The sequence below is a fragment of the Amia ocellicauda genome, chromosome 11 (assembly GCF_036373705.1).
Source record: "Amia ocellicauda isolate fAmiCal2 chromosome 11, fAmiCal2.hap1, whole genome shotgun sequence".
Taxonomy (NCBI): Eukaryota; Metazoa; Chordata; class Actinopteri; order Amiiformes; family Amiidae; genus Amia; species Amia ocellicauda.
The window spans coordinates 27,755,865-27,776,543 of NC_089860.1; the positions used below are offsets into that span (position 1 = coordinate 27,755,865).

Genomic DNA, 20,679 nt, shown 5'->3' on the forward strand with positions numbered 1-20,679 from the left:
TGGGGTTGTCTAGTCTAAGGAACGGCACAGGGCTAGAAGAAAGCCAGAGGCAATGACATTTGGAAACTTCCTTTAATATTACAAAATTGTCTTCAAAAATAATGTCTCAAACATGTTTTGTCTGCTTAAAGGGGGTTGGTGTCCTATGTTACACCACTGCTTCTATTCAGCATCTTCTCTGCTCTCATTTTAAAGTCAACTTTAAACAAGCCCAATGCACACTGCAGACATGCATTCAAATCATTAACCAGGTACATCTTCGAAACAGTCGATTAAAAAAAAGATGTAGACGGCATAGACGTAACTAAGAATGTTCATTTATTTAGTTCTGCTTAAATAAAACCTCTTGGTCTTCATCACCATCATCGAAAAATGGTTCACTCTCAAAACATCTGCTATCAAGTCTTCCTCCACCTCCAATCTCTTTGGTGAATTAGTCTCCTGCTACATCTCCAGAACCAAGGCAAATGTCAATGAGTTGAACTGCTACCATCCTCTTCAACAGTTGTCAAGCAGTGCTAGATTTTCATGAACACTACATACATCTCGTTGTTATTTTGGAAGCTAATTTTTTGGCACCGACCTCTGATGCATAAGCGTCACTGACAACAGCACTTTGGTTCTATGATTCACACTCAACAGACTGTTGACCTCATACATAAATATATTTATTTTACATACCAAATAAAATAAAATAAATGAATTAACTCTACAACTACTACTTCTACTACTAATAACAATAATCATAAAGCAAAGCCTGATCCAATCTGATTGAGTATAATTCTTTATTAGCCCAACATAATCAGCAAAGAACGTGAATGTACATAAAAGGAAGTTCTAGAATAACTTTCCATAATGGTTACCAGTAATATATATATATATAATTTTTCATTAATTAATGTATTTATTTACTTTATTTAAATTTTTATGGTTTATTAAAAAAAAAAATAGAATAGCCACTGGCATTCATTTTGTTCTCTGTCCGTCTGAGTCTTCGCACTAGAGGAGATGCAACCTTTCTCTGCTCTTACTATCCAAGCCTTGCAGGAATAAAACAAAGAAGCGGCAATGAAACTGGTATAAATTATGCTTGAATTATTGCCATTCATGGTCAGATTGGTTAATAGCAGCTTTTACAGTGGAAAAAGGGCACATAAAACAGGGCTGATTAATTCATTTCTTAGAATTTATTGTCCACTGTATATAGTTTTGTCTTTGCAAATACACTCAGGCATCCTTTATCCCAGTAGGGAAGGGGAAGGAGGGTGGTGGTGGTGGGACGGGGGCATTTTATCTTAAACCAAAGGAAATGTGCTTCTAAATTGCATTGGAGAAAACTGTTATAAATCAATAGACAACAAGTAACAGAGAGCAGCTTGTTCTGCAAAAGTAAATGTACTGCTCTCTGTAACAAAAAGGGGGGAACAGGGTCAAATTCAGCACTTAATAAACGCTAATAAGACAAAAGCGAATCAGAAAGGCCATAGAAAGCTCTCAGAGCAAGACTTCTGAAATCCAAATAATGGATAATTGGAATAACATTAACATGATGCATCTGCTTTTAATAAAATAATTGTAAATGGATGCTTTAGAATTCTGTACAAGATTTCAATTAACTCAAATAAAACACAAATATATTTTTATTTAATTTATTAATTTGACCTGATATTTTGGACTAAATACATCCAAAAATGCCTCTGCTGAGACATTCCCTGGATGAGAATAAAATATCTGTCGATGATATACAAATGTGCAGCCTTTACAAATTACCATTAAATACAAACAAATAACAAATCTGCTTTTGAAGAAAAGTCTGATAAACTGAGTGCCAGATAACTGGGAAACAGATAATGGATGTTCTACTAAAAGTCAATTGGAGCTTTTCACCAATCAAAATAGATTAATTTATATTTAATTTTAACCAACTAGCGTTTAATGACCTCTGCAGAGCGAACATTTAAATGAAAAACTAGAGCAGTGCATCATTATGCACTTTGGCGCCTACAAGGTGCAAACTGTAATTTGTACTGTCGATGTAGTATTATTAAACAATTATTAATGTTAGTGGCAAATCCTGAACATGAGTTGCAAACACAAACTGTGATGGGCATCCAAAGAGCACTGTATTTATTTGTATTTAAATATCATTCCATGACCTCTAACAGACTGAGACATTCGGTTCTCAAAACATCTGATTTCCCTTGCCTTGACTCTTTCAGGGGATGAGCTAAACATGACTATATTGAAATGAAACCTTCCTGTTGTTTCTGAGAGTCATCCACAAGGTCACAGAGGTGGATCTGTACCAAAGGGGTTCACATATCTACTCATTAGCTGTATTGTTGATTATTCAGTAGCCAATATAATGTGTTAGCCTTGCATATTAATCAGTATTTAATGCATATTCATTGCTTCTTCCAAATGATTCCCATACAAAATACTTCTCTTTGTTCACTTTCAAGGTCTCAACCTATAAATGACTGCACCTATTTTTCTCTGAGCTCAGAGCCTTCGCCGAGTCTGGGGCTCCTCCACATCTCCGTCACCTGTTTCTCTATATTATTTTATTACCATCATATAATAAACAGCTTATTGATTTATTACAGGCGTTTTGATCATTGTAAATGATGTAAGGCATCATCCAGGAGAAGGGGAAGACGACGATGAGGGTGAAGAAGCTGTTTACCTCGACAGTAGGGCAGAGGGAAGTCCCAGGCAGCTGTTCCTGATGACGTGGCGAGGCAGGACAGGATGGTGTGGCCCTCCAGCACGTACCCGGGGTTACAGCTGTATCGGATCTTGTCTCCAATGTTGAAGGTGGAACCCTGCTGGAGCCCATTCTGCAGCCGCCCAGGGTTCCCACACGTGTAGCTGGGCAGAGCTATGGGAACACAATAAACAAATTGTCTACCTTTAATCACAGTTTCTTTCTGGAGGAAGTAATACCGATGTATTGAGATGTGGAAAAGGCTGATGATAGCGACATTTTTTATTTTCTCTGGGATCAGGGAGTTGAAGACCTACTTATGGTCATATAGTTTGAGTTTGTCATACGAATCAATATGCCAAATAGACTTCTAATGTGGAATTGCTGTCTTTATAAACAGCGAGTTCGTATGAGTTGTACACCCTGTGGCTCACTTGCATCTAGAATCTGTCTTATCGGATCCTGTGTCACAATAAACCCTTTGAATTGCATGTAGATGTAACCACCGATAACCCTGTCCTGATTTCTCAACTTCATTTTGTAAATGTCATCACTTGAACCAACTCATAGTGTTTTCATCAAGTCCAAGTGTTCGGCAAATTCTCTTCAAAGTTCTTTAACTTGCAATCGCACCATGACCATGTCGATGGGTCGAATGGCCTCCTCTCGTTTGTACATTTTCTTTCTTATGTGCTGATATCTCCTTATTACCAAACGGAAGCCTAAAGTTGTTTGATGCATTTTGTAGATTTTGAGGCACCCCCCACTTTTTCATCCGTTGGCGTTACATCATTGGCGTTTTAAAGTGGCAATTGTTTACTTAAAAACTCAAAATTTTGACATTAAAAGGATAAACTCTATACACTTTTTAATTTTAATTTGCCACTTTTAACCTGAAAATTCAGCTTAAAAAAAGTTGAAATTTCAGGTTTTAAAGTGGCAGTTTCGAGTTCATAAGTCGCAAGTGGCTCCAGGGCTATTCCGAACTGCACAATTACTGGAGATTACATTATTATTGACAGCTGAAGGCTGCAGGTAATATAATGTGGAATTGCAAACAAGTTTCTTTCCCTAAAAATTCACCTAGGACTGAAGTTAACTAAGCCGTTGTATCTGCACTTGTCTTTGATTGTACGTTTTCAGATACAAATGCCTGATGTTAACGGAGTGTAAGTATGTGATCAAGTCCTCTACTGCCTATCGCACCGAGACTCTCCTGTTGCCAGCTCTGAGAGTTGCATAAGAGTGTGAAGAAGAGTGAATTCGCCATACCTGTCACATTGTGAGCACTTCAGATGGATTGAAATCCAGTGTGGGCTAAATGCTGAAGTGCGGGAGTACCCTCTCTGCAAACACAACTGTGAAATAGTCCTATCTGTTGGACAAGTATTGGCTACATCAAAAAGCAGAAATCTTACACAGATGCCAAATGCAATTCAGGTGTTAACAGCATCACTTTTATGCTGAATAATAAAATACACACAGTTATGCATGTTGAAAAGCACATTTCGCTTTGTTAACAACCCTCATCCCATTGAGATTTAGAGGCTAGCCGTGCTTTTTACAATACTTACAACAAAACTATGATGCTAAGGAATTTCTATACTCTTCGTCTCATTAAATACCACTTAGACTGGAGTGGCAAAAAAGCAACTTGTCATTAAAGATGAAGTGTAAGGTTTCCTTCTTGAATGCCTCGTAGCTCTTGCCAAAGAATACCGGTATTAATAGCACCTTCTTAGAGGTTTCTGTAAGACACTCCCAAGGTTATGCTCTTGATAACTTCTGATATTGCAACAGATCTTCATGGTCTGGTGTGACCAGCAGAGATGATTGGATTAGTACACAGCAATCAAACTTGTGACACGGGCACACAAGCCTTGCAGTGTCACCCCAGAGCCCCCTTCCAGCCTACTTCCCCCGGCCCAGGAATGAGCTCCACTGTCAGGGAAACTTAATTTGTGTTTCCAGGATTTGTGTTACATTTAATTTGACCGCAAAAGCATAATTACTCTCTGTTGTCTGCGCACATTAGCATTGCTGGGAGTCCCAGATAATAACATGTCATCCAGATTGCAAGCTTGTCGATTTTTTTATTTTCTCCCTCCCCGCCTCTTGTTATCTTAAATGATTAGATTTATACGTCTAAAAGCGGCAGCGATATAATGAGAGATCCAGGCTACGGGGATGATAAATAAACACACACACACACACACACACCTCCTCCTTATTGCTCACTGATTATCTCCACTACTCAAAAAAACTATAATACGGAAAAATAAAACTTATCTCCCCCCATTACCCTTGAACTGAAGCTGAGACAACAGCTACTGGAAAAGAAAGAAAGAAAAAAGCCACAGTAAATAATCCTTCTCCTTTAATGATGTCTAGTTTAGCACCTTGTGCGTCTCACTGGGAGTGTATCATTATATTTCAAGCCACTGACTCGTGATGTAGAATCCCCCAGCTACAGCGCTGTGCCCACTCACTTCCCACTTCCAGGAGGGAGCTCAACATTTAACTGCAACAAGGCCTGTGAAACAAAGCTCAAAAGCCAACACACAACCCACAGAGAGAGAAAGAGAAGAGAACGAATCTTAATGAAATAGAAAAATGAAGGAGACAGACAGACTAATGCCTTGTCATGCTGTCAAAGCCGAGATCCTCTTTGGAGCTGTTCAGGGCTGTTTGCATAAAAGCAAAACGCACATTTTTTGTCTTTTTCTTAACATAACATTTCTTAAAATTATTTTGCATCAGGCAGGCAATACACCTACTTTCCTAAATTGATATGATTAATAATGCTTTAATAATAATAATAATAATAATAATAATAATAATAATAATAATAACAACAACTAGTATTAGTATTAATTTGGTGTTGCTTTAGGACATGCGTAAAAAAATGCCCTTTTGTGCAAGCTCTATTGAAGCTGCATTGTATATTGTAGCTACAGCAAACACAACTTCTGCATTTCACATGTGATTAGACTCTGTGCGTGCCCTGTGACACACATTTCTCATTCATTCTCATTTGTTACAGATGAACACATATCCCTGCCAGAAACCTTTTACTGTATTGTGAATAGTCTGTATTAAAGGTATAAACTCTTTACAAGGATCTTAAGAACATCTGATGAAAAAAGATACAAAAAATAGAAAAAGCCCCTTTCGAATAAATCCGAGACAGGTCTATTTGTAAAGCCTTACTATCATAACTGTTGCTGCTCTAGTATTTCTGCATTCTTTCTGACAGTGCAGAATTGAAGCTCCTATATCAGTTTAACAACAGGTGATATTTAAAATTCTACTTGCAGAGGTTTTTTTTTCACCTCCAATAGTGCCAAGCTTTCCTGGCAGATATATCACAACCAGAAAAGAGTAGCTGCCACATGTACCCATTTTCTTATATTACATTTTCCCAATCCTATTGCATTTGTCACCCAGAGTCCATATTTCACCTGCCCAGCCCTCCAATGCCCCTCCCCCACCCCACAACTTGACGAGCACAGCAGGGCTGTTCGACTGGCTTAAGCATTTTCAGAGACCCGTTTCCTGTCCAAATGCTGAAGCTGCAAAAGTGGGGGATCATCCGTCATGGCCGCCCCACCACTCCCCACCAACAAATAACACAAAGCCGAGCATCTGCTTTATCTGCCAATTCCCCACAGTCTTTAACAATCCAAAAGGGTTTCATCTTCGAGGCTTCGTCTGTGCTGCCGCGTCTTTGACTGCTGTACATTCCCTCCCTCCTTTTATTCACCAATTTAACCTGTCTGCACTGGGCCAGCAGGGCTTAACTCTAGGACTGTGTTTCTCGAAATGTCACAGATGAATGCTTCTGATCATCACAGCTGTATGGGATTGGGATTGAGAAAACAAAAGAATCCCAACCCCCCCAGCATTCAGATATGGCCAACTGTAGCTTCCTAGATCCACAGAGGTTTCCTGTTTGTGCACAGTATCTCAGGTATTGTAAACGAGAATACAGTTTTTCTAATAGTTAAAATGATTCAGACATGCAACCTTGATGACAGGAACAGACCGCCTTCGGATCAGGTGCACATGTAAGCCTGGTGAGTATTCTGGAGAGCTGAATGGCATCCCATTGGATAATCCCTTTCTTTACACATGGTCATGTCTGAAAAGCCGTATAGGGAATGAAGGTACCCTTAGTGGACCGCAGAGTTCATTGCCAGATATTTTTCACTGACGGATACTGGAGCATCATCACCAAAAAACAACTAATAAATAAATACATACAAACTAGGAGGAAACAAAGGAAAGACGGGAAAGGGAAGCTGCCAGGTGGGGAAGAAAATGTAAATGCTGCCAGCTGCAACTTCAGGTGTGCCGCTAATGTCACCTAATTTATCTTTGTGTGGAAACATAAAGTCGGAGCCGTTCACGGGGTTAGTCTGCGGGGTCTGCAGAGCTGGCATACCAGCCACACAGTTTATGTGACAGCTTGTGATAAATTACTATTCACTTTTACTTATTATGATTAATGGTAATTGAAGAGCCTTGTCAATACGAAGCGAAAGCTATACCTGGCAAGCAGATGAATACTACAACAACTGCAGCAGGAGTATCCACAATCACACAGAAACAGCAACAAACACAATATGGCATTGTTATTGTCTGTGCAGCTCAGCTGTCTTCAGATAAAGAATATTAATCAATGATTCCCTTACATTAGTCCTTCTATTGGCTTCCCTGTCTATGAGCAAGCAGTGATATTGTGAAATTGATCTCGGCACATATAGCATTTCCTCAGTGATTAATACAGACTGTGTCAATCAGTAATTCAGTCAGTCCTCCCACTGTCTCTCCAATTTCCTAGATAACGACAAAATCCCTTTAGTATCAGTAACTTTAAACATGTTTGTAATGGTGGATACATGGAAAAAAAAAGACATTCATGCTGTGGTTATCTGTGTGTGTATTTAGTTTATACATTTTAAAAATACGTTTTGCATTTGTTGATTAGTTTCACTATGGTTATGGCTTGCGGGCAAAGCAGAGACTAGAGATGGGACAGTATAATACCACAATAACCGTAATATCATAGTATAAATCCTGCAATTTAATTCTCTATACGTCAACTATATTTTGGAGAATAAAATATGTTCAGCTTGTTTAATAATGTATTATAAACATTGAAAGGAGGCCGCTCTCATTATTACAAATATGTATGTCCTTTGCTCAAAAGAACGCTATGCTGCAGGCCTTGTCTTTTTATTTAAGCGCTGTAATTTTTCAAGCATCGGATTAATTGGTTCAGCTGCTGATAAATCAAATGTAGAAACAAAAATATATACATACATTAATAATGTGCAGTTTATTTGACTGGTAAATAGAAATGGAAAATAATTGGTCAGACTGCCTAAAGTGCAATATTAATATTGATTTTTTAAAAGCAATATCACAAGACTATACACACATACCTCGCTTTGCACGAGAGAGGTTCCAGAACAATTCGTGCCAAACTTAAATCATGCGTGGGATTTTAAATACATTAAATCATTTTCGATCATGAAAATGTGTTAAATACTAATATAAATGCGCATTTAATCAAAATCCTGCTTTGATAACTTAACAATAACACAAATAATAATAAACTCACCACATTTGTTGCATTTTCATTTCTATCTGCTGAAGTTCTGGACTCCTGACTGTCAACACTTTATTCAAGAGTAGGGGGAAGCATTCTGACTGTAGTTTTGATTGATTTTTGACTCATTGTGTTTGGATAATTTTGTTTGTAAGAGATTGATTCTTTTTTAAAACAGCTACACCATCTATCTATGCAAGATTTTGCTAACATTTTATATTTTTATGATTTTTACAATTTAATTTCTAAATGAATTGAATACATTTAGAATTTTGAATTTATACATTTAAGTGTAAAAAGGTTGGAAGTGTTGACAAAAGGCATCTAAAAAAAGGAACTCCATCTTCACACACTTTTTTCTCATATCCAGAATACATCCATGCAGTAGATTTTGCAGGTTTGGGAAAAGCTCATCATTAGCCATTTTGGCAAGACTTGAATTATCTTTTCTTTGAAAGCAGATGTTGCTAATGTCAAACTGTTTAGCACTCTTCTGACACAAAATTGTGCTGATAAAGATTAACAGGAAGGTGGGATGAAGGGTGTTGGATCAAGAAGCGAGAGTCGAGTACTACGAATAGATACGTCTAGTATCAACAGTGAGCTTGCAAAATTAGGGAGACTGCTCGGTGAGTAGTATATACACTATATAGGATTATATCAATATGTTATCAATCCAGTCATTTCTAAAGCAACGCAGACCCAGCAGGGCACATGTCACAGAAAGGTCATGCATGACATAATTTTGATAACAGCGTAAAAGGGACAGTATCTATACCATAATGTATCTAAACCGCAATAAACCATAAAACTGGTATAAATCACTGTTTGTTTGTTTGTTTGTTTGTTTTGCATCTTAGAACTATTCACTGAAGAGAAAGACCACATCAACCTGGAGAAGAGCCTGCCAGCAGCATGAATGTAAAGAAGTTATTCCTGTACTGCCTTATAAAAAGAAAACATAACAAACAGTTCCTGGATCAAATAAGCAACAGCACACATCGGTTTACCTTGTAAGTTGCATACTTTCACACTGCCGAGTTCCCCTTCTTGAATGACATCACATCACTCATTCTGAAGAGTATTTGGGTTTGCTACTCTATTGCAATGCTGCTTGCAAGACGACTACTACTGCCTGACTTGTTTAACTTCCACTTCCCACCACACTCTTGAAACTGACTTAGAAGACCAACTCATTTGAACTGTGCTTAATTTCTATTCCCTTTTTTTTCCCTCTCCAAGTTATCCTCAGTGCAGTTCCCCATTGTTTCCTAACATCCCGTGTCAGCAGAAGCCAAAGTCAATAAACGAAACTCTGTTTAACAAGCATGCAATTAGGAATCCTTGATACTAATGCTTCGTTCTGCAAATGTACTTTTGTGAAGCTGACAGTGACAATCTGATCCTATAATTGGCCGAGAGCCTGTAGAGTAATTTACTATTTATTTATTTATTCTTGCTAACCAGTACAGTGCACTATAGGAGAAAGAGGTGCCGTCTGACAGGCAATTAATTACACATATGCTTCTCCCATAATCACCCTCGTGTCAGTCCTGTAAACCAAACATAATAAATAGGTGAAAGCAATGTCAGTAATTCATAAAAAGTTCCACTAAATGATTCCCTATTTATTTTACTTTTTGACAACCCACTTTCCTCAAAAGTCTTCACAAGTTAACATTACATTTATTTTATTATTAATATTTTTACGCGATCTACTGTCTCATGCCTACTTAATTTTCTGGTAAGATAATGTGGTCTGGCCCATACTTTTGGAAACCTATATAGGCAGCATAAGATGGTGATGGGCTGGATATGATGCATCTGAACCTACAGAAGATCAGACGTTATTGAAGAAATTACCTAACCAGACTCCCGTGCCTCGGGAAAACTACTGTAAAAGTTCACTTCCCTGCCTCTCTCTCTCTCAATTCATTTTCTTCTGAAAGTTTAATAAGCTGTCATGTCTTTGCAGGGCAGCTTTCAATTATTTGTCTCTTGCACGGGCCACGGCGTCTAAAAATCCGGCGAGTGCCTCGATCGATGCGTTTTTACATTCCGGCATTTGTATGAGACATGACGGCCAACGAGACCGGATTCGGCTACCGAAAGGGTACCCATCGCAAAGTGACACATGTGCGTTCTCTCAGTAGACTGCAACCTCACCCCTGTCCTCACATGAATAAACCCTGTCATTTAGTACAAAGCTCAGTGCAAAGAAATACTGTTATGTTTTCCCAATTTGCCTGTGTGGTTTCGTGACACTAAATCCACCCCGAGGCAAACGAAAAGTAGCTCTTCAGTTCCAGATTCAACTGAACTCCAGTCCCCAGGAGCGAAACTAGCAGTATAGTCTAGATCCTAAGACCACCCCCTATCTGGCATTGGAGTTAAGCATCAGACTTCAAGCCTGCTGTAAGACTGGGGAACAATAATATAATATGTATGAAGGCATAATAGAGCAAACGCATTTTTAAAAATCAACCCTTGTTTTTGTAGCATGTTGTTCCTCAGAAGCGATAGCTCTTTTCGAATTAACCTGGGTTCATTCACTGTTACTCAGAAACAAATGTTAAGGGAATAAAAATTAAAAATTCAATACATTGTTTAAAGGAACGGCTCAAGACTACGCTACTGCACATGGGCCACACTTGCAGTATGAATACACTTCTCCTACACCTAGACACAAGCCTAGCACGGCTTCTACAGCAAACTTGAGGGGATGTCAATGAATAAACACCTCCATGAGAAATTGATGAACGTCAGCATAGTTCCTGAAACGCAATAATGTACATCTCATTGGCCTTTAGCACAACTGAGCGAAGAGTGATGAAATCAGGCAGGAAACTCAGAAAGAGGCAAGTGAGATAATGACTCTTCTTTCAATACATCATAAAGAGTCTGGCTTGGGGAAAATATTTCTCCAAAACAATGCCTGCACCGCTGTTGATTTCTTTTAAATGCTTCTCTTCAGATATCTATCTCCTTCTCCCTCCTTTATCAAAAACTATGGAGTTCTTTGCTCTACTGTCATTGATGTTTTTTAACCCTTTTTTCTTTTAAAGGGATTGTAACATCAAAGGCTGTGGTAAGGGAGATGCGGGGCCAGGTCACCAGAAGTGGCGTGTGCATATCGAACGCTGAGAACACTCCGAGTCAGCAGAACACGGATGCAATCAACTCAACCTCCCCTCCCAGAGGAGATGTACTTTTCAATAAGGAAATTTGTTTTGATGCAAACTTTTAATTAAGAAGCACAGATCCAATAAAGAAGCAGAGATTAACTTTTGTTTTTCCTTTAACCGGATTCCTGCCACTTAGCACCGAAGGTAGATACCTCCAAGTTCAATGGAGAATAGGAGACATTCTCTATTACAACAGCCAGCCATTGAGCAGAAGTGTACAAATGAAGCATGCTTAATTTGGAGATAGAATTCATTTTTTAATTTACATTTTTACTTGTATTTGACTGCGGTCTCAGGGTGCAGATATATCAACAACTCCTGGCAAGACATGAGCTCGATTGTGTGCCACTAGAGTGGGACAGAAGGTTTCTGCAAACAGCGCTGAGAAATTCAAATCCACACAGCGAGCAAATGAGTTGGCATGGACTGGCAGAACAACAAGAGGGTTCACCCTTAGGTAAAATCCCGCAACCCACCAGCCATGTGCAGCGGCACTCTCCGGGTGGCAATGGCAACTGCCAGGAGGCCCACAAGGGACCTCTCTACGAGCAGAAAGGCATTCGGCATTACGACTGCAGTAGAAGGGCTACATCTAAATGCCTCCTACCTTATTTGCCAGCACGGTCTCTCTAGTGCGAGACAGACAGGCTGACAGCGAGGACGGCTGTTCGGTGAGACGCGGAACAGGAGTAAACAGAGAGCAGGAGTCTGCTCCGTAACAGCTGGTAGAGCGTACAGATATGCAACGAATTTGGATCAGTGGGGATTTTTTCACAGCGGCATATACACTTCATACTCCGAGAGGAATTTCGGGGATTGTTCTCCTAAGTCCTTCTTATGCGAAGCTGATTATGTTAAAAGTAAAAATAAAGTACAGAATGTTTACTGATAATCGAGAGTACATTCTGCACGTCTTTACTGATGCTGTGTAAATCCTAATCTGCACAAGCAAAGATTACAGGGCTAGCAGACTCAGACAATTAACAGTGCTTCTGTATTCTCATAAAACATGCTCCGTTCCCTCCTTGACGGATTGATTTCAGACTTTGGATTTGTACTCAGGGAATACTTAAAAGACAAGGTTTTTCTTTTTACTATGATACAATAAAATACTTAGGAGGAAAAATAAAATAAATACAGCTCTTCCGTTGTGAGTATTTCTACTTTTTCCCCCTACAGTGTTATCCTGTGCATCCCACACCAACCTGGAGCAAAGATGTCCCAGGCTTTATCAACATCTGTGCCATGGTGTTGAAACAGGAGCTCTTATCATGAGCAGGGATTTCTGGGGTATAACTAATGTGTAATAACATATATTTAGAATGGATTTACACATATTTACAATGCAGGTAGTGTGTAACAATTTGTTTAGTTATTATTATGGGATTTTTTGGTTTTGGCTTGTATATCTACCAACTAAGATTGCAACGCTGATGTTGAATGAGAATGTAAGTGTGTGTGTGTGTGTTATACATTGTGAACAGCTGCATGCATTTATGTGTTGTCCCTTATCCACACACATTTGCTAATGTGGTTTAGTTTGATTAACGGAGTCAAAGGGAAAGGCAATAAAGAAAACAAACAAACAAACAAGAACATCCACAGTATAGTATGCAGCACACAACACAGCCATGTAAACCTGAGACAAGACAACGCCACCCAATCTAGCAAGGAGATGCCAGTTCAAACCCATTGTGAAGAAATGTGGCAGAAACACCATTGTGCAGTGTGGCATTGTGAGCGAGTGCTACGGAAGATGGATGACTCATCGGGGAAATTAGAATACATAAGAGGGAAGCATGCATTGTGCTCCGTGGGGTATTATGTCACACATACAAGGTAGATCCAGGCAGAAAACAGACAGCTGATATTTAACCGGGCCAGATGCTTCCAAAAAGCTTCTCCTGGTTGCATCTCTGGTCTGCCACTGATAAAATCCCCCCTCTGTGTTTTTACCTCTCCCATCCTTCCAACCACTGACAGTTCATTTATTTTGTTCCTTCCCCACCCGGCTTCAGAAATAACTTCATGTTACTTCAGCTTCCCCTCTCCTTCAGCAGGCACCGACTTTTCTGTCTACGGGATGGCAATTGTTCCAGAGAGTGAGAGCATAGCAAAAAACCTCCCGAGGCGGAGGGATACAGTTTTGCAGATAAATATCATTTTGAAGAGTGACCTCAGATTTGGGTTGAACGGCAGAGCGAAGGAACAGAGAAAATAAACAAAAACGAGAGCCTCCTGGAAATGCAGGCTGGGAATGCATTCATCTTCAAACCAGGGGGTATTGAACATCTCCTTTCAAAAAAGGAGAGTTAGTGTATCATCACACACAAAATAGGGATCTGGGAGATGAAACAGGTTCGGTAAAACATTCTTCCTCCAGAATATCCCTAGCTCATTTGCCTGTTGATCCAAGCAACAATAACCGCAGATGGCAGTAGTACAGTACGGTGTGGTACAGCAACAATAACATATGAAAAGCACCGCGAGGATGTCTGACATGTTGTGTTCTTTGACAAAAGCATACGACTGGTCACTGAAAAGCCATAGAGAACAGTGCGGTGAATTATTTATGTCAGGTGAAGAGAATCTCCCCAAGCTCTACAATAACTAGAGCTTGGCTAAGCATTTATCTACAGAACTGTAAAAGGTAAGAAAAAACATTCAGACCTTATCCATCAGTAAAACCAGTGATCGGAAAGATTGCCAAAAAAAATAGGCATCCATTTCTTTACTGTATCTGGAAGACTGGAGAAATTTCAATCTACCTCCCAAAATCTGTTAATGAGATTTTAGATGGAAAGGATACAGCTGAAAATGTGTGACAGTAAACTAAAGGCACATCTGTGATTCATTCAACCACCAAGAGACAATTTCCAGATACTCCAAAAACATTATGGATACGATTCACATGAGCATAAGAATGATGCTTAATATGTATGTTTAACAATTGATAACATCAGCGTCCGTAGGCGATTCCATGTGCAAATATGGAATAAAATTAATTAGAAAAGAATTAATCGCAGCGTTTTGCCTACAGATCCGTCATCCAAAATTCAGAGGAATGAAGAAGATTTTTTTCCCCTCATTATGCACACCCGATTCTGAAATGCAAACCTCCCTGCATGACAGAAATTCACGTCCCCCTTAGCGGTAAGTAACTTCAATAGCAGGTTGACAAGACAGTCAAGATTTCATTTTCAAATCGGCACCAACGTCTCTATTTACTCCAGCTCGCGGTTTCAAAGCAGCGTTTGCACTGAGCGCTCGCGACTTCCCTCCGTGCACGCATACTTTTGTGTTAATTTAATTTTCTAAAATCCATAGCAGTGCGCTCACACGATTCAATTTTGCTTGATGAAGAGGCCATCAAAAGTTCACTTCCCTCTGGTAATCTACCTAGTAATTTAAAACCTACCTAATGTCAGCTCGCTGCCCTGTTTGGAATAAACACAAATACAGCATGATGGCGAGGGTGCACCTAGTTTCTTTTTCCGGCGTGTGTAAATTGAAGTGTTTCTGACAGCTTCTCCCTCCTGCAGCTTCTCCTGTCTGCATGTTGCAGTGGAGAGCTGGCAGTGGTGTGTGTCGTGTTTGGAGATGCAAAGCTGGAACCCACCTGTGCAACATCTGGAAACCACAGATAGATGGGTGGGGGGGGGGGGATTGGAGAAATCATTGCTTAACTGTGTTCATTCCCCCAACCATAACTGTTAAATTTGTGACTGAGAAAAGAAAAATGATGCTGTGCTTAAAGTGGAAACTCATGACTAAGTTCTATCCAGCTACAAGGATCAAAGTATACTGTCCTTTATGTACTTTACATACTGTGAAATAAAACCGATTAAGAACCACCCCCCCGAACCCCATCTGATAATGAACCATTATCCTGATTTGACTGATGCCAAGTATGCGGTTTGAAGTCCTAAAAACTTTCTAAATTAGTTTTGTCTGCAGTGTCTTTTTTTCCTCCCACATTTCTCTTAGGTATCCATGTGCTGCATTCCAGGAGGAAGGGGGGACTGATATCACAGTGAATCAATATCAGTGGTTGATGAATAGCAGCGCAACACTTGACTAAAAATTATTTAACACATGGATAACACCGGCCCCACACATGATTAATAACAATTAAACAAATTACTAATGGCGGCGCATTATCACAACATTCCAGTGGCTCTCGGTGACAGGTGATCCGCAGTTGCGTAGCGGTGAGACGAAGGATGCGGCTTCTGAACTTTTTCTGCCGCTCTCTCCTTCTTGTCACAAATCCTTCGTTATAGCGGAGCGATGAACACACTGTCAGCAGCACAGATTTCAAATGAAATAAACAACAACAATCTAAAATCTAAAATCTAAAACAATCCCCCATCTATGACAACCCACCACATGTTTTTAAATGGCAACTGAGAGAAGGGTAGGTTATGAAGGTGGAATGACATAGTAAAAGCCAAAGGAGTTGTTAATTCCACTTAATATGTGAAAGGCATGGATATAATTAAGGACAATTCCACTCTCTCTAATATGGAAGTTTCTCTAGCAATGTCATAACTAAGTGCCATCATGAATGTCCTTATTCCCCACCAGAAAAGTATTAAATATATAAAACACTAACAGTAATTCTGCATGCCACTAAAATTATTTAACCTGGGGACAGCACTGGTTACACTGTGTAAAGATAATGTGATCAAATGTGGCCATTTCATTTTATAAGATTTCATCTTATATATATACACTCACCTAAAGGATTATTAGGAACACCATACTAATACTGTGTTTGACCCCCTTTCGCCTTCAGAACTGCCTTCATTCTACGTGGCATTGATTCAACAAGGTGCTGAAAGCGTTCTTTAGAAATGTTGGCCCATATTGATAGGATAGCATCTTGCAGTTGATGGAGATTTGTGGGATGCACATCCAGGGCACGAAGCTCCCGTTCCACCACATCCCAAAGATGCTCTATTGGGTTGAGATCTGGTGACTGTGGGGGCCAGTTTAGTACAGTGAACTCATTGTCATGTTCAAGAAACCAATTTGAAATGATTCGACCTTTGTGACATGGTGCATTATCCTGCTGGAAGTAGCCATCAGAGGATGGGTACATGGTGGTCATAAAGGGATGGACATGGTCAGAAACAATGCTCAGGTAGGCCGTGGCATTTAAACGATGCCCAATTGGCACTAAGGGGCCTAAAGTGTGCCAAGAAAACATCCCCCACACCATTACACCACCACCAGCAGCCTGCACAGTGGTAACAAGGCATGATGGATCCATGTTCTCATTCTGTTTACGCCAAATTCTGACTCTACCATCTGAATGTCTCAACAGAAATCGAGACTCATCAGACCAGGCAACATTTTTCCAGTCTTCAACTGTCCAATTTTGGTGAGCTTGTGCAAATTGTAGCCTCTTTTTCCTATTTGTAGTGGAGATGAGTGGTACCCGGTGGGGTCTTCTGCTGTTGTAGCCCATCCGCCTCAAGGTTGTACGTGTTGTGGCTTCACAAATGCTTTGCTGCATACCTCGGTTGTAACGAGTGCTTATTTCAGTCAAAGTTGCTCTTCTATCAGCTTGAATCAGTCGGCCCATTCTCCTCTGACCTCTAGCATCAACAAGGCATTTTCGCCCACAGGACTGCCGCATACTGGATGTTTTTCCCTTTTCACACCATTCTTTGTAAACGCTAGAAATGGTTGTGCGTGAAAATCCCAGTAACTGAGCAGATTGTGAAATACTCAGACCGGCCCGTCTGGCACCAACAACCATGCCACGCTCAAAATTGCTTAAATCACCTTTCTTTCCCATTCAGACATTCAGTTTGGAGTTCAGGAGATTGTCTTGACCAGGACCACACCCCTAAATGCATTGAAGCAACTGCCATGTGATTGGTTGGTTAGATAATTGCATTAATGAGAAATTGAACAGGTGTTCCTAATAATCCTTTAGGTGAGTGTATATATATATATATATATATATATATATATCAATGCCTGCAAAGTGTGATGAAAAATGCCATTGGGAAGATATTTATTTACTCCAACATGGATTGAACACATAGAATATTAGATTGCTACAGGATGTTCGGTCCTCAATCCCAAAGTCAGTCAGTCAACGCTAAGACCTCCACAATGCTGACCAAATACTATCTTGTTGATATATTAACTCATTCTCCATCAAGAAGATTGGCATTTGATTGTACGTCACAGATCCCAGTTTTCAATATTCGAAATAAGAAATATATGAAATGACAAAGAACTATGTATCACAGCTGAAGTGACACTTCTCCAGAAGGTAGGCAACTTTCCTGCAGACTGTAGTGGCTGATAGGTCAAGTCTAGTCCTTCTGTCTTCAGTTTGAAAGCCAGGTAATGTTTGGAGGGTTCGTAAATCAGATGTTAAAGGCATTTTTTTTTTTTGGTCACTGTTCTTTTTTTTTTCTTTTTGTGTTTGTTTGATTGTTTTTCTGGGGTAAGCCAACACTTTATCACAGGAAATCTGGCCTCAGTGACAGTGACACATATCTCGCACAATTCATCCCGGAAACTGATTGGTTTTAGCTATATGGAATTTCTCTAGTAAATAACCATGCTCGACTGGATAAGGACAGATTGGGAGAGCAGAAAAAGCTCATTTTTTCTACTATGAATCACCTGTCAGCTATTATCAGCCGAATGCACAGAGAGAGCCCATGAATACAACGTGGGAATGAATTTTCACTGCTCTCTGATTTATCACAGAATTCCTATTACGACTCACCTTAGCAGACACCTTAGACTTTCACCTGGCATTTGTAACCCTTAATCAGGAACCCTAATATATCTCACTCAGGCTAAAACACTTCCCTGCTGATGTACTGATAACACCAGACAGAGTCAGGAAGTAAACATCATCAGAGCGGTCTGCACTGCTGTAAGACACATGTAGCAAGAGAGACTGGCAGGGGATTCAACTCTAAGTGCACAGAGAAGTTGATATAACTTCTTGGGTGTCAATCTAAGGTACATTTTAACAACTGAGATACTTAATTCTATTAACCAATTATTATTATTAGTAGTAATGTAATGTTCTTGGTTCCTACAATACTAATTGTATGTGTCCCGATACAACCCATTCTATTTCTAATTACATTTCCTTTGTGATTTCAGTGCACTGCTCATTGTAGCTCATCTTAAAAATAATTGCAAAAGGTATGCTGAAATCATACTCACTGATTTATTTTGTTCACCTTCTATGGCTCTGATTTTTACATTTTATTTTAGTAACTTTTGATGAATGCAAGGAGGGGAAAACAGATCCAGAATCCCATGGCATATGCCGTGTTGCACCACAGTCAAATGGCAGTATAGCATTGCTGTTGCAAATGCGACATTTAATTCCTAATCCCACCACAATGCAGCCCTAATCCACATAAAATACTATTGTAAAACAAGACAAACAAACCCAGAAAGAAGCAAAACAGTATAAAAACATAATCTTATACACAATAAGTATAATCCAGATACCCTGATGCTTGATTCTGTACTGCAAAAGACTGATAAAATCCTAATCTAATGAGGACAAAATCAGAAAACAAAGAGACTCAGAATTTGCAGTTGAAATCTTGTATAATCCCTCATAAACCCAACTTTGTAGGGGGTTATCAAAACCTCCAAATATTTCTAGGAGAGAGGCAAGGGGAATAAAAAAAATAAAATAAACACAAAAGAAAATTGATGTGTCCTTGAAGTTGGTTTCCACAGCCACTCATGCCCTCCCTGCACTACTATTGGCTTGGAGACTGACAGCGGTCAATTAAGCTTGCTAATTAATCAATTTAATTAATTAGGCCCTTCTCCTTTGGATGCCAGCACTCCTACACCCTGAAACTAGCAATAAATGGCAGAAAAACAATGTTGGGCATCCCTGCAAGAGAGGTGGGCAGCATGCTTCTGAATTACTGCCATTTTTCTTGGCGTTTGTATTTATTGGATGCAGTGGGTATTGCAGTTGGTCGTCAGGATGAGAGCAGAAGCCTCAGGTTACTTGTTTTCTATTTCCATCCTTTGTTGATTTTTACATATATCATCGGATACTACATTTTTACATTATTGAACTTCTACACTGTAAAAGACGTATTCCAAAGCACACGATCCAACAACATGATCTTGCCACACTTAAAACAACTACACCTACTGCACTGTGCTAATGGGCTGTATTGTCAGCTCACTGTGTTCGTTATTTTATTTGCAAGCATTAAAGTGTTACCATTCTGACTGTGATTCCATGAGGACAAAAATACTCTAACTTTGTGATAGAGAATTAACAAAAGATATCTGATCAAGAAAATCAGAACAAAATCTGGAAGAAAACTTGAGAGGAGAGTCATTGAAGCAATATTCTTAACAACACGGACTAAATTAATGGAACCATGAACAACTACTTTACACACCCACAGACCGACAGCATGCAACATTCACATGAATGAGACTGAGGCTGAAAGTATGACTTTCATTTAGGATCACAGGGAGAAAAAAAAGGGAAGAAATCAAATTAAAAGCACTACATTAACCAAAGTTCCGGCACACAAGCAAATAACATTGATTGAATTATTAATAAGTACATTAATGAATAATATGATGTTGAAATAAAAATCATCTTATGTTTTGCACAGTGACTGTTGCCAAGTATGAGCTTTTCTTTTGGTATGAATGCATTTATGCATTTATTTATTTATATATAAACTATGCAACCCTCAGCTTGCTCTCAGATGATTCAAAATATTGAATCCTCATCCTCAAATAAATACATACATACATACATAAACAAACAAACAAACAAAATTGGCTGCAGTTAGACTATACAGGCTTCACTTTTATTCATGTTTTTCCAGGTTTCTCTGCCTTTGGTTATTTATTTGGGGTAAACGCAACCTGATGTGATTAATTAAATCAAACCACACAAGTACAATACTCAGGGATTGCTGTGCCTTTTCTTAATTTCCTCCAGGAGTCTCATCTCAGACTCGTGACTCACATCCCTTTTTGAGGAGTAGTGCATGAGTCCGCGTATCTCCGTATTTAGCATTCAAATGAGTCGAGAGATATTGCCTCGGCACACAAAAACAAAACAAAACAAAAAGGGAAAATGTAATTAAATGATTGAGCTGGAGACCTGCTCTATCACAAAGTTGCAG

At 39.3% G+C, this 20,679-nt stretch overlaps 1 protein-coding gene across 1 annotated transcript in view; it reads right to left on the reverse strand.

Annotated features, from left to right (window-relative positions):
* The window catches only part of csmd2 (CUB and Sushi multiple domains 2), a 289,324-nt gene that overhangs the window by 190,788 nt on the left and 77,857 nt on the right, over positions 1-20,679 (reverse strand). The window contains exon 4 of the mRNA XM_066717247.1: positions 2,687-2,881. Within this exon, the coding sequence (XP_066573344.1) occupies positions 2,687-2,881 (195 nt within the window). The remainder of the gene's footprint in view (positions 1-2,686; positions 2,882-20,679) is intronic.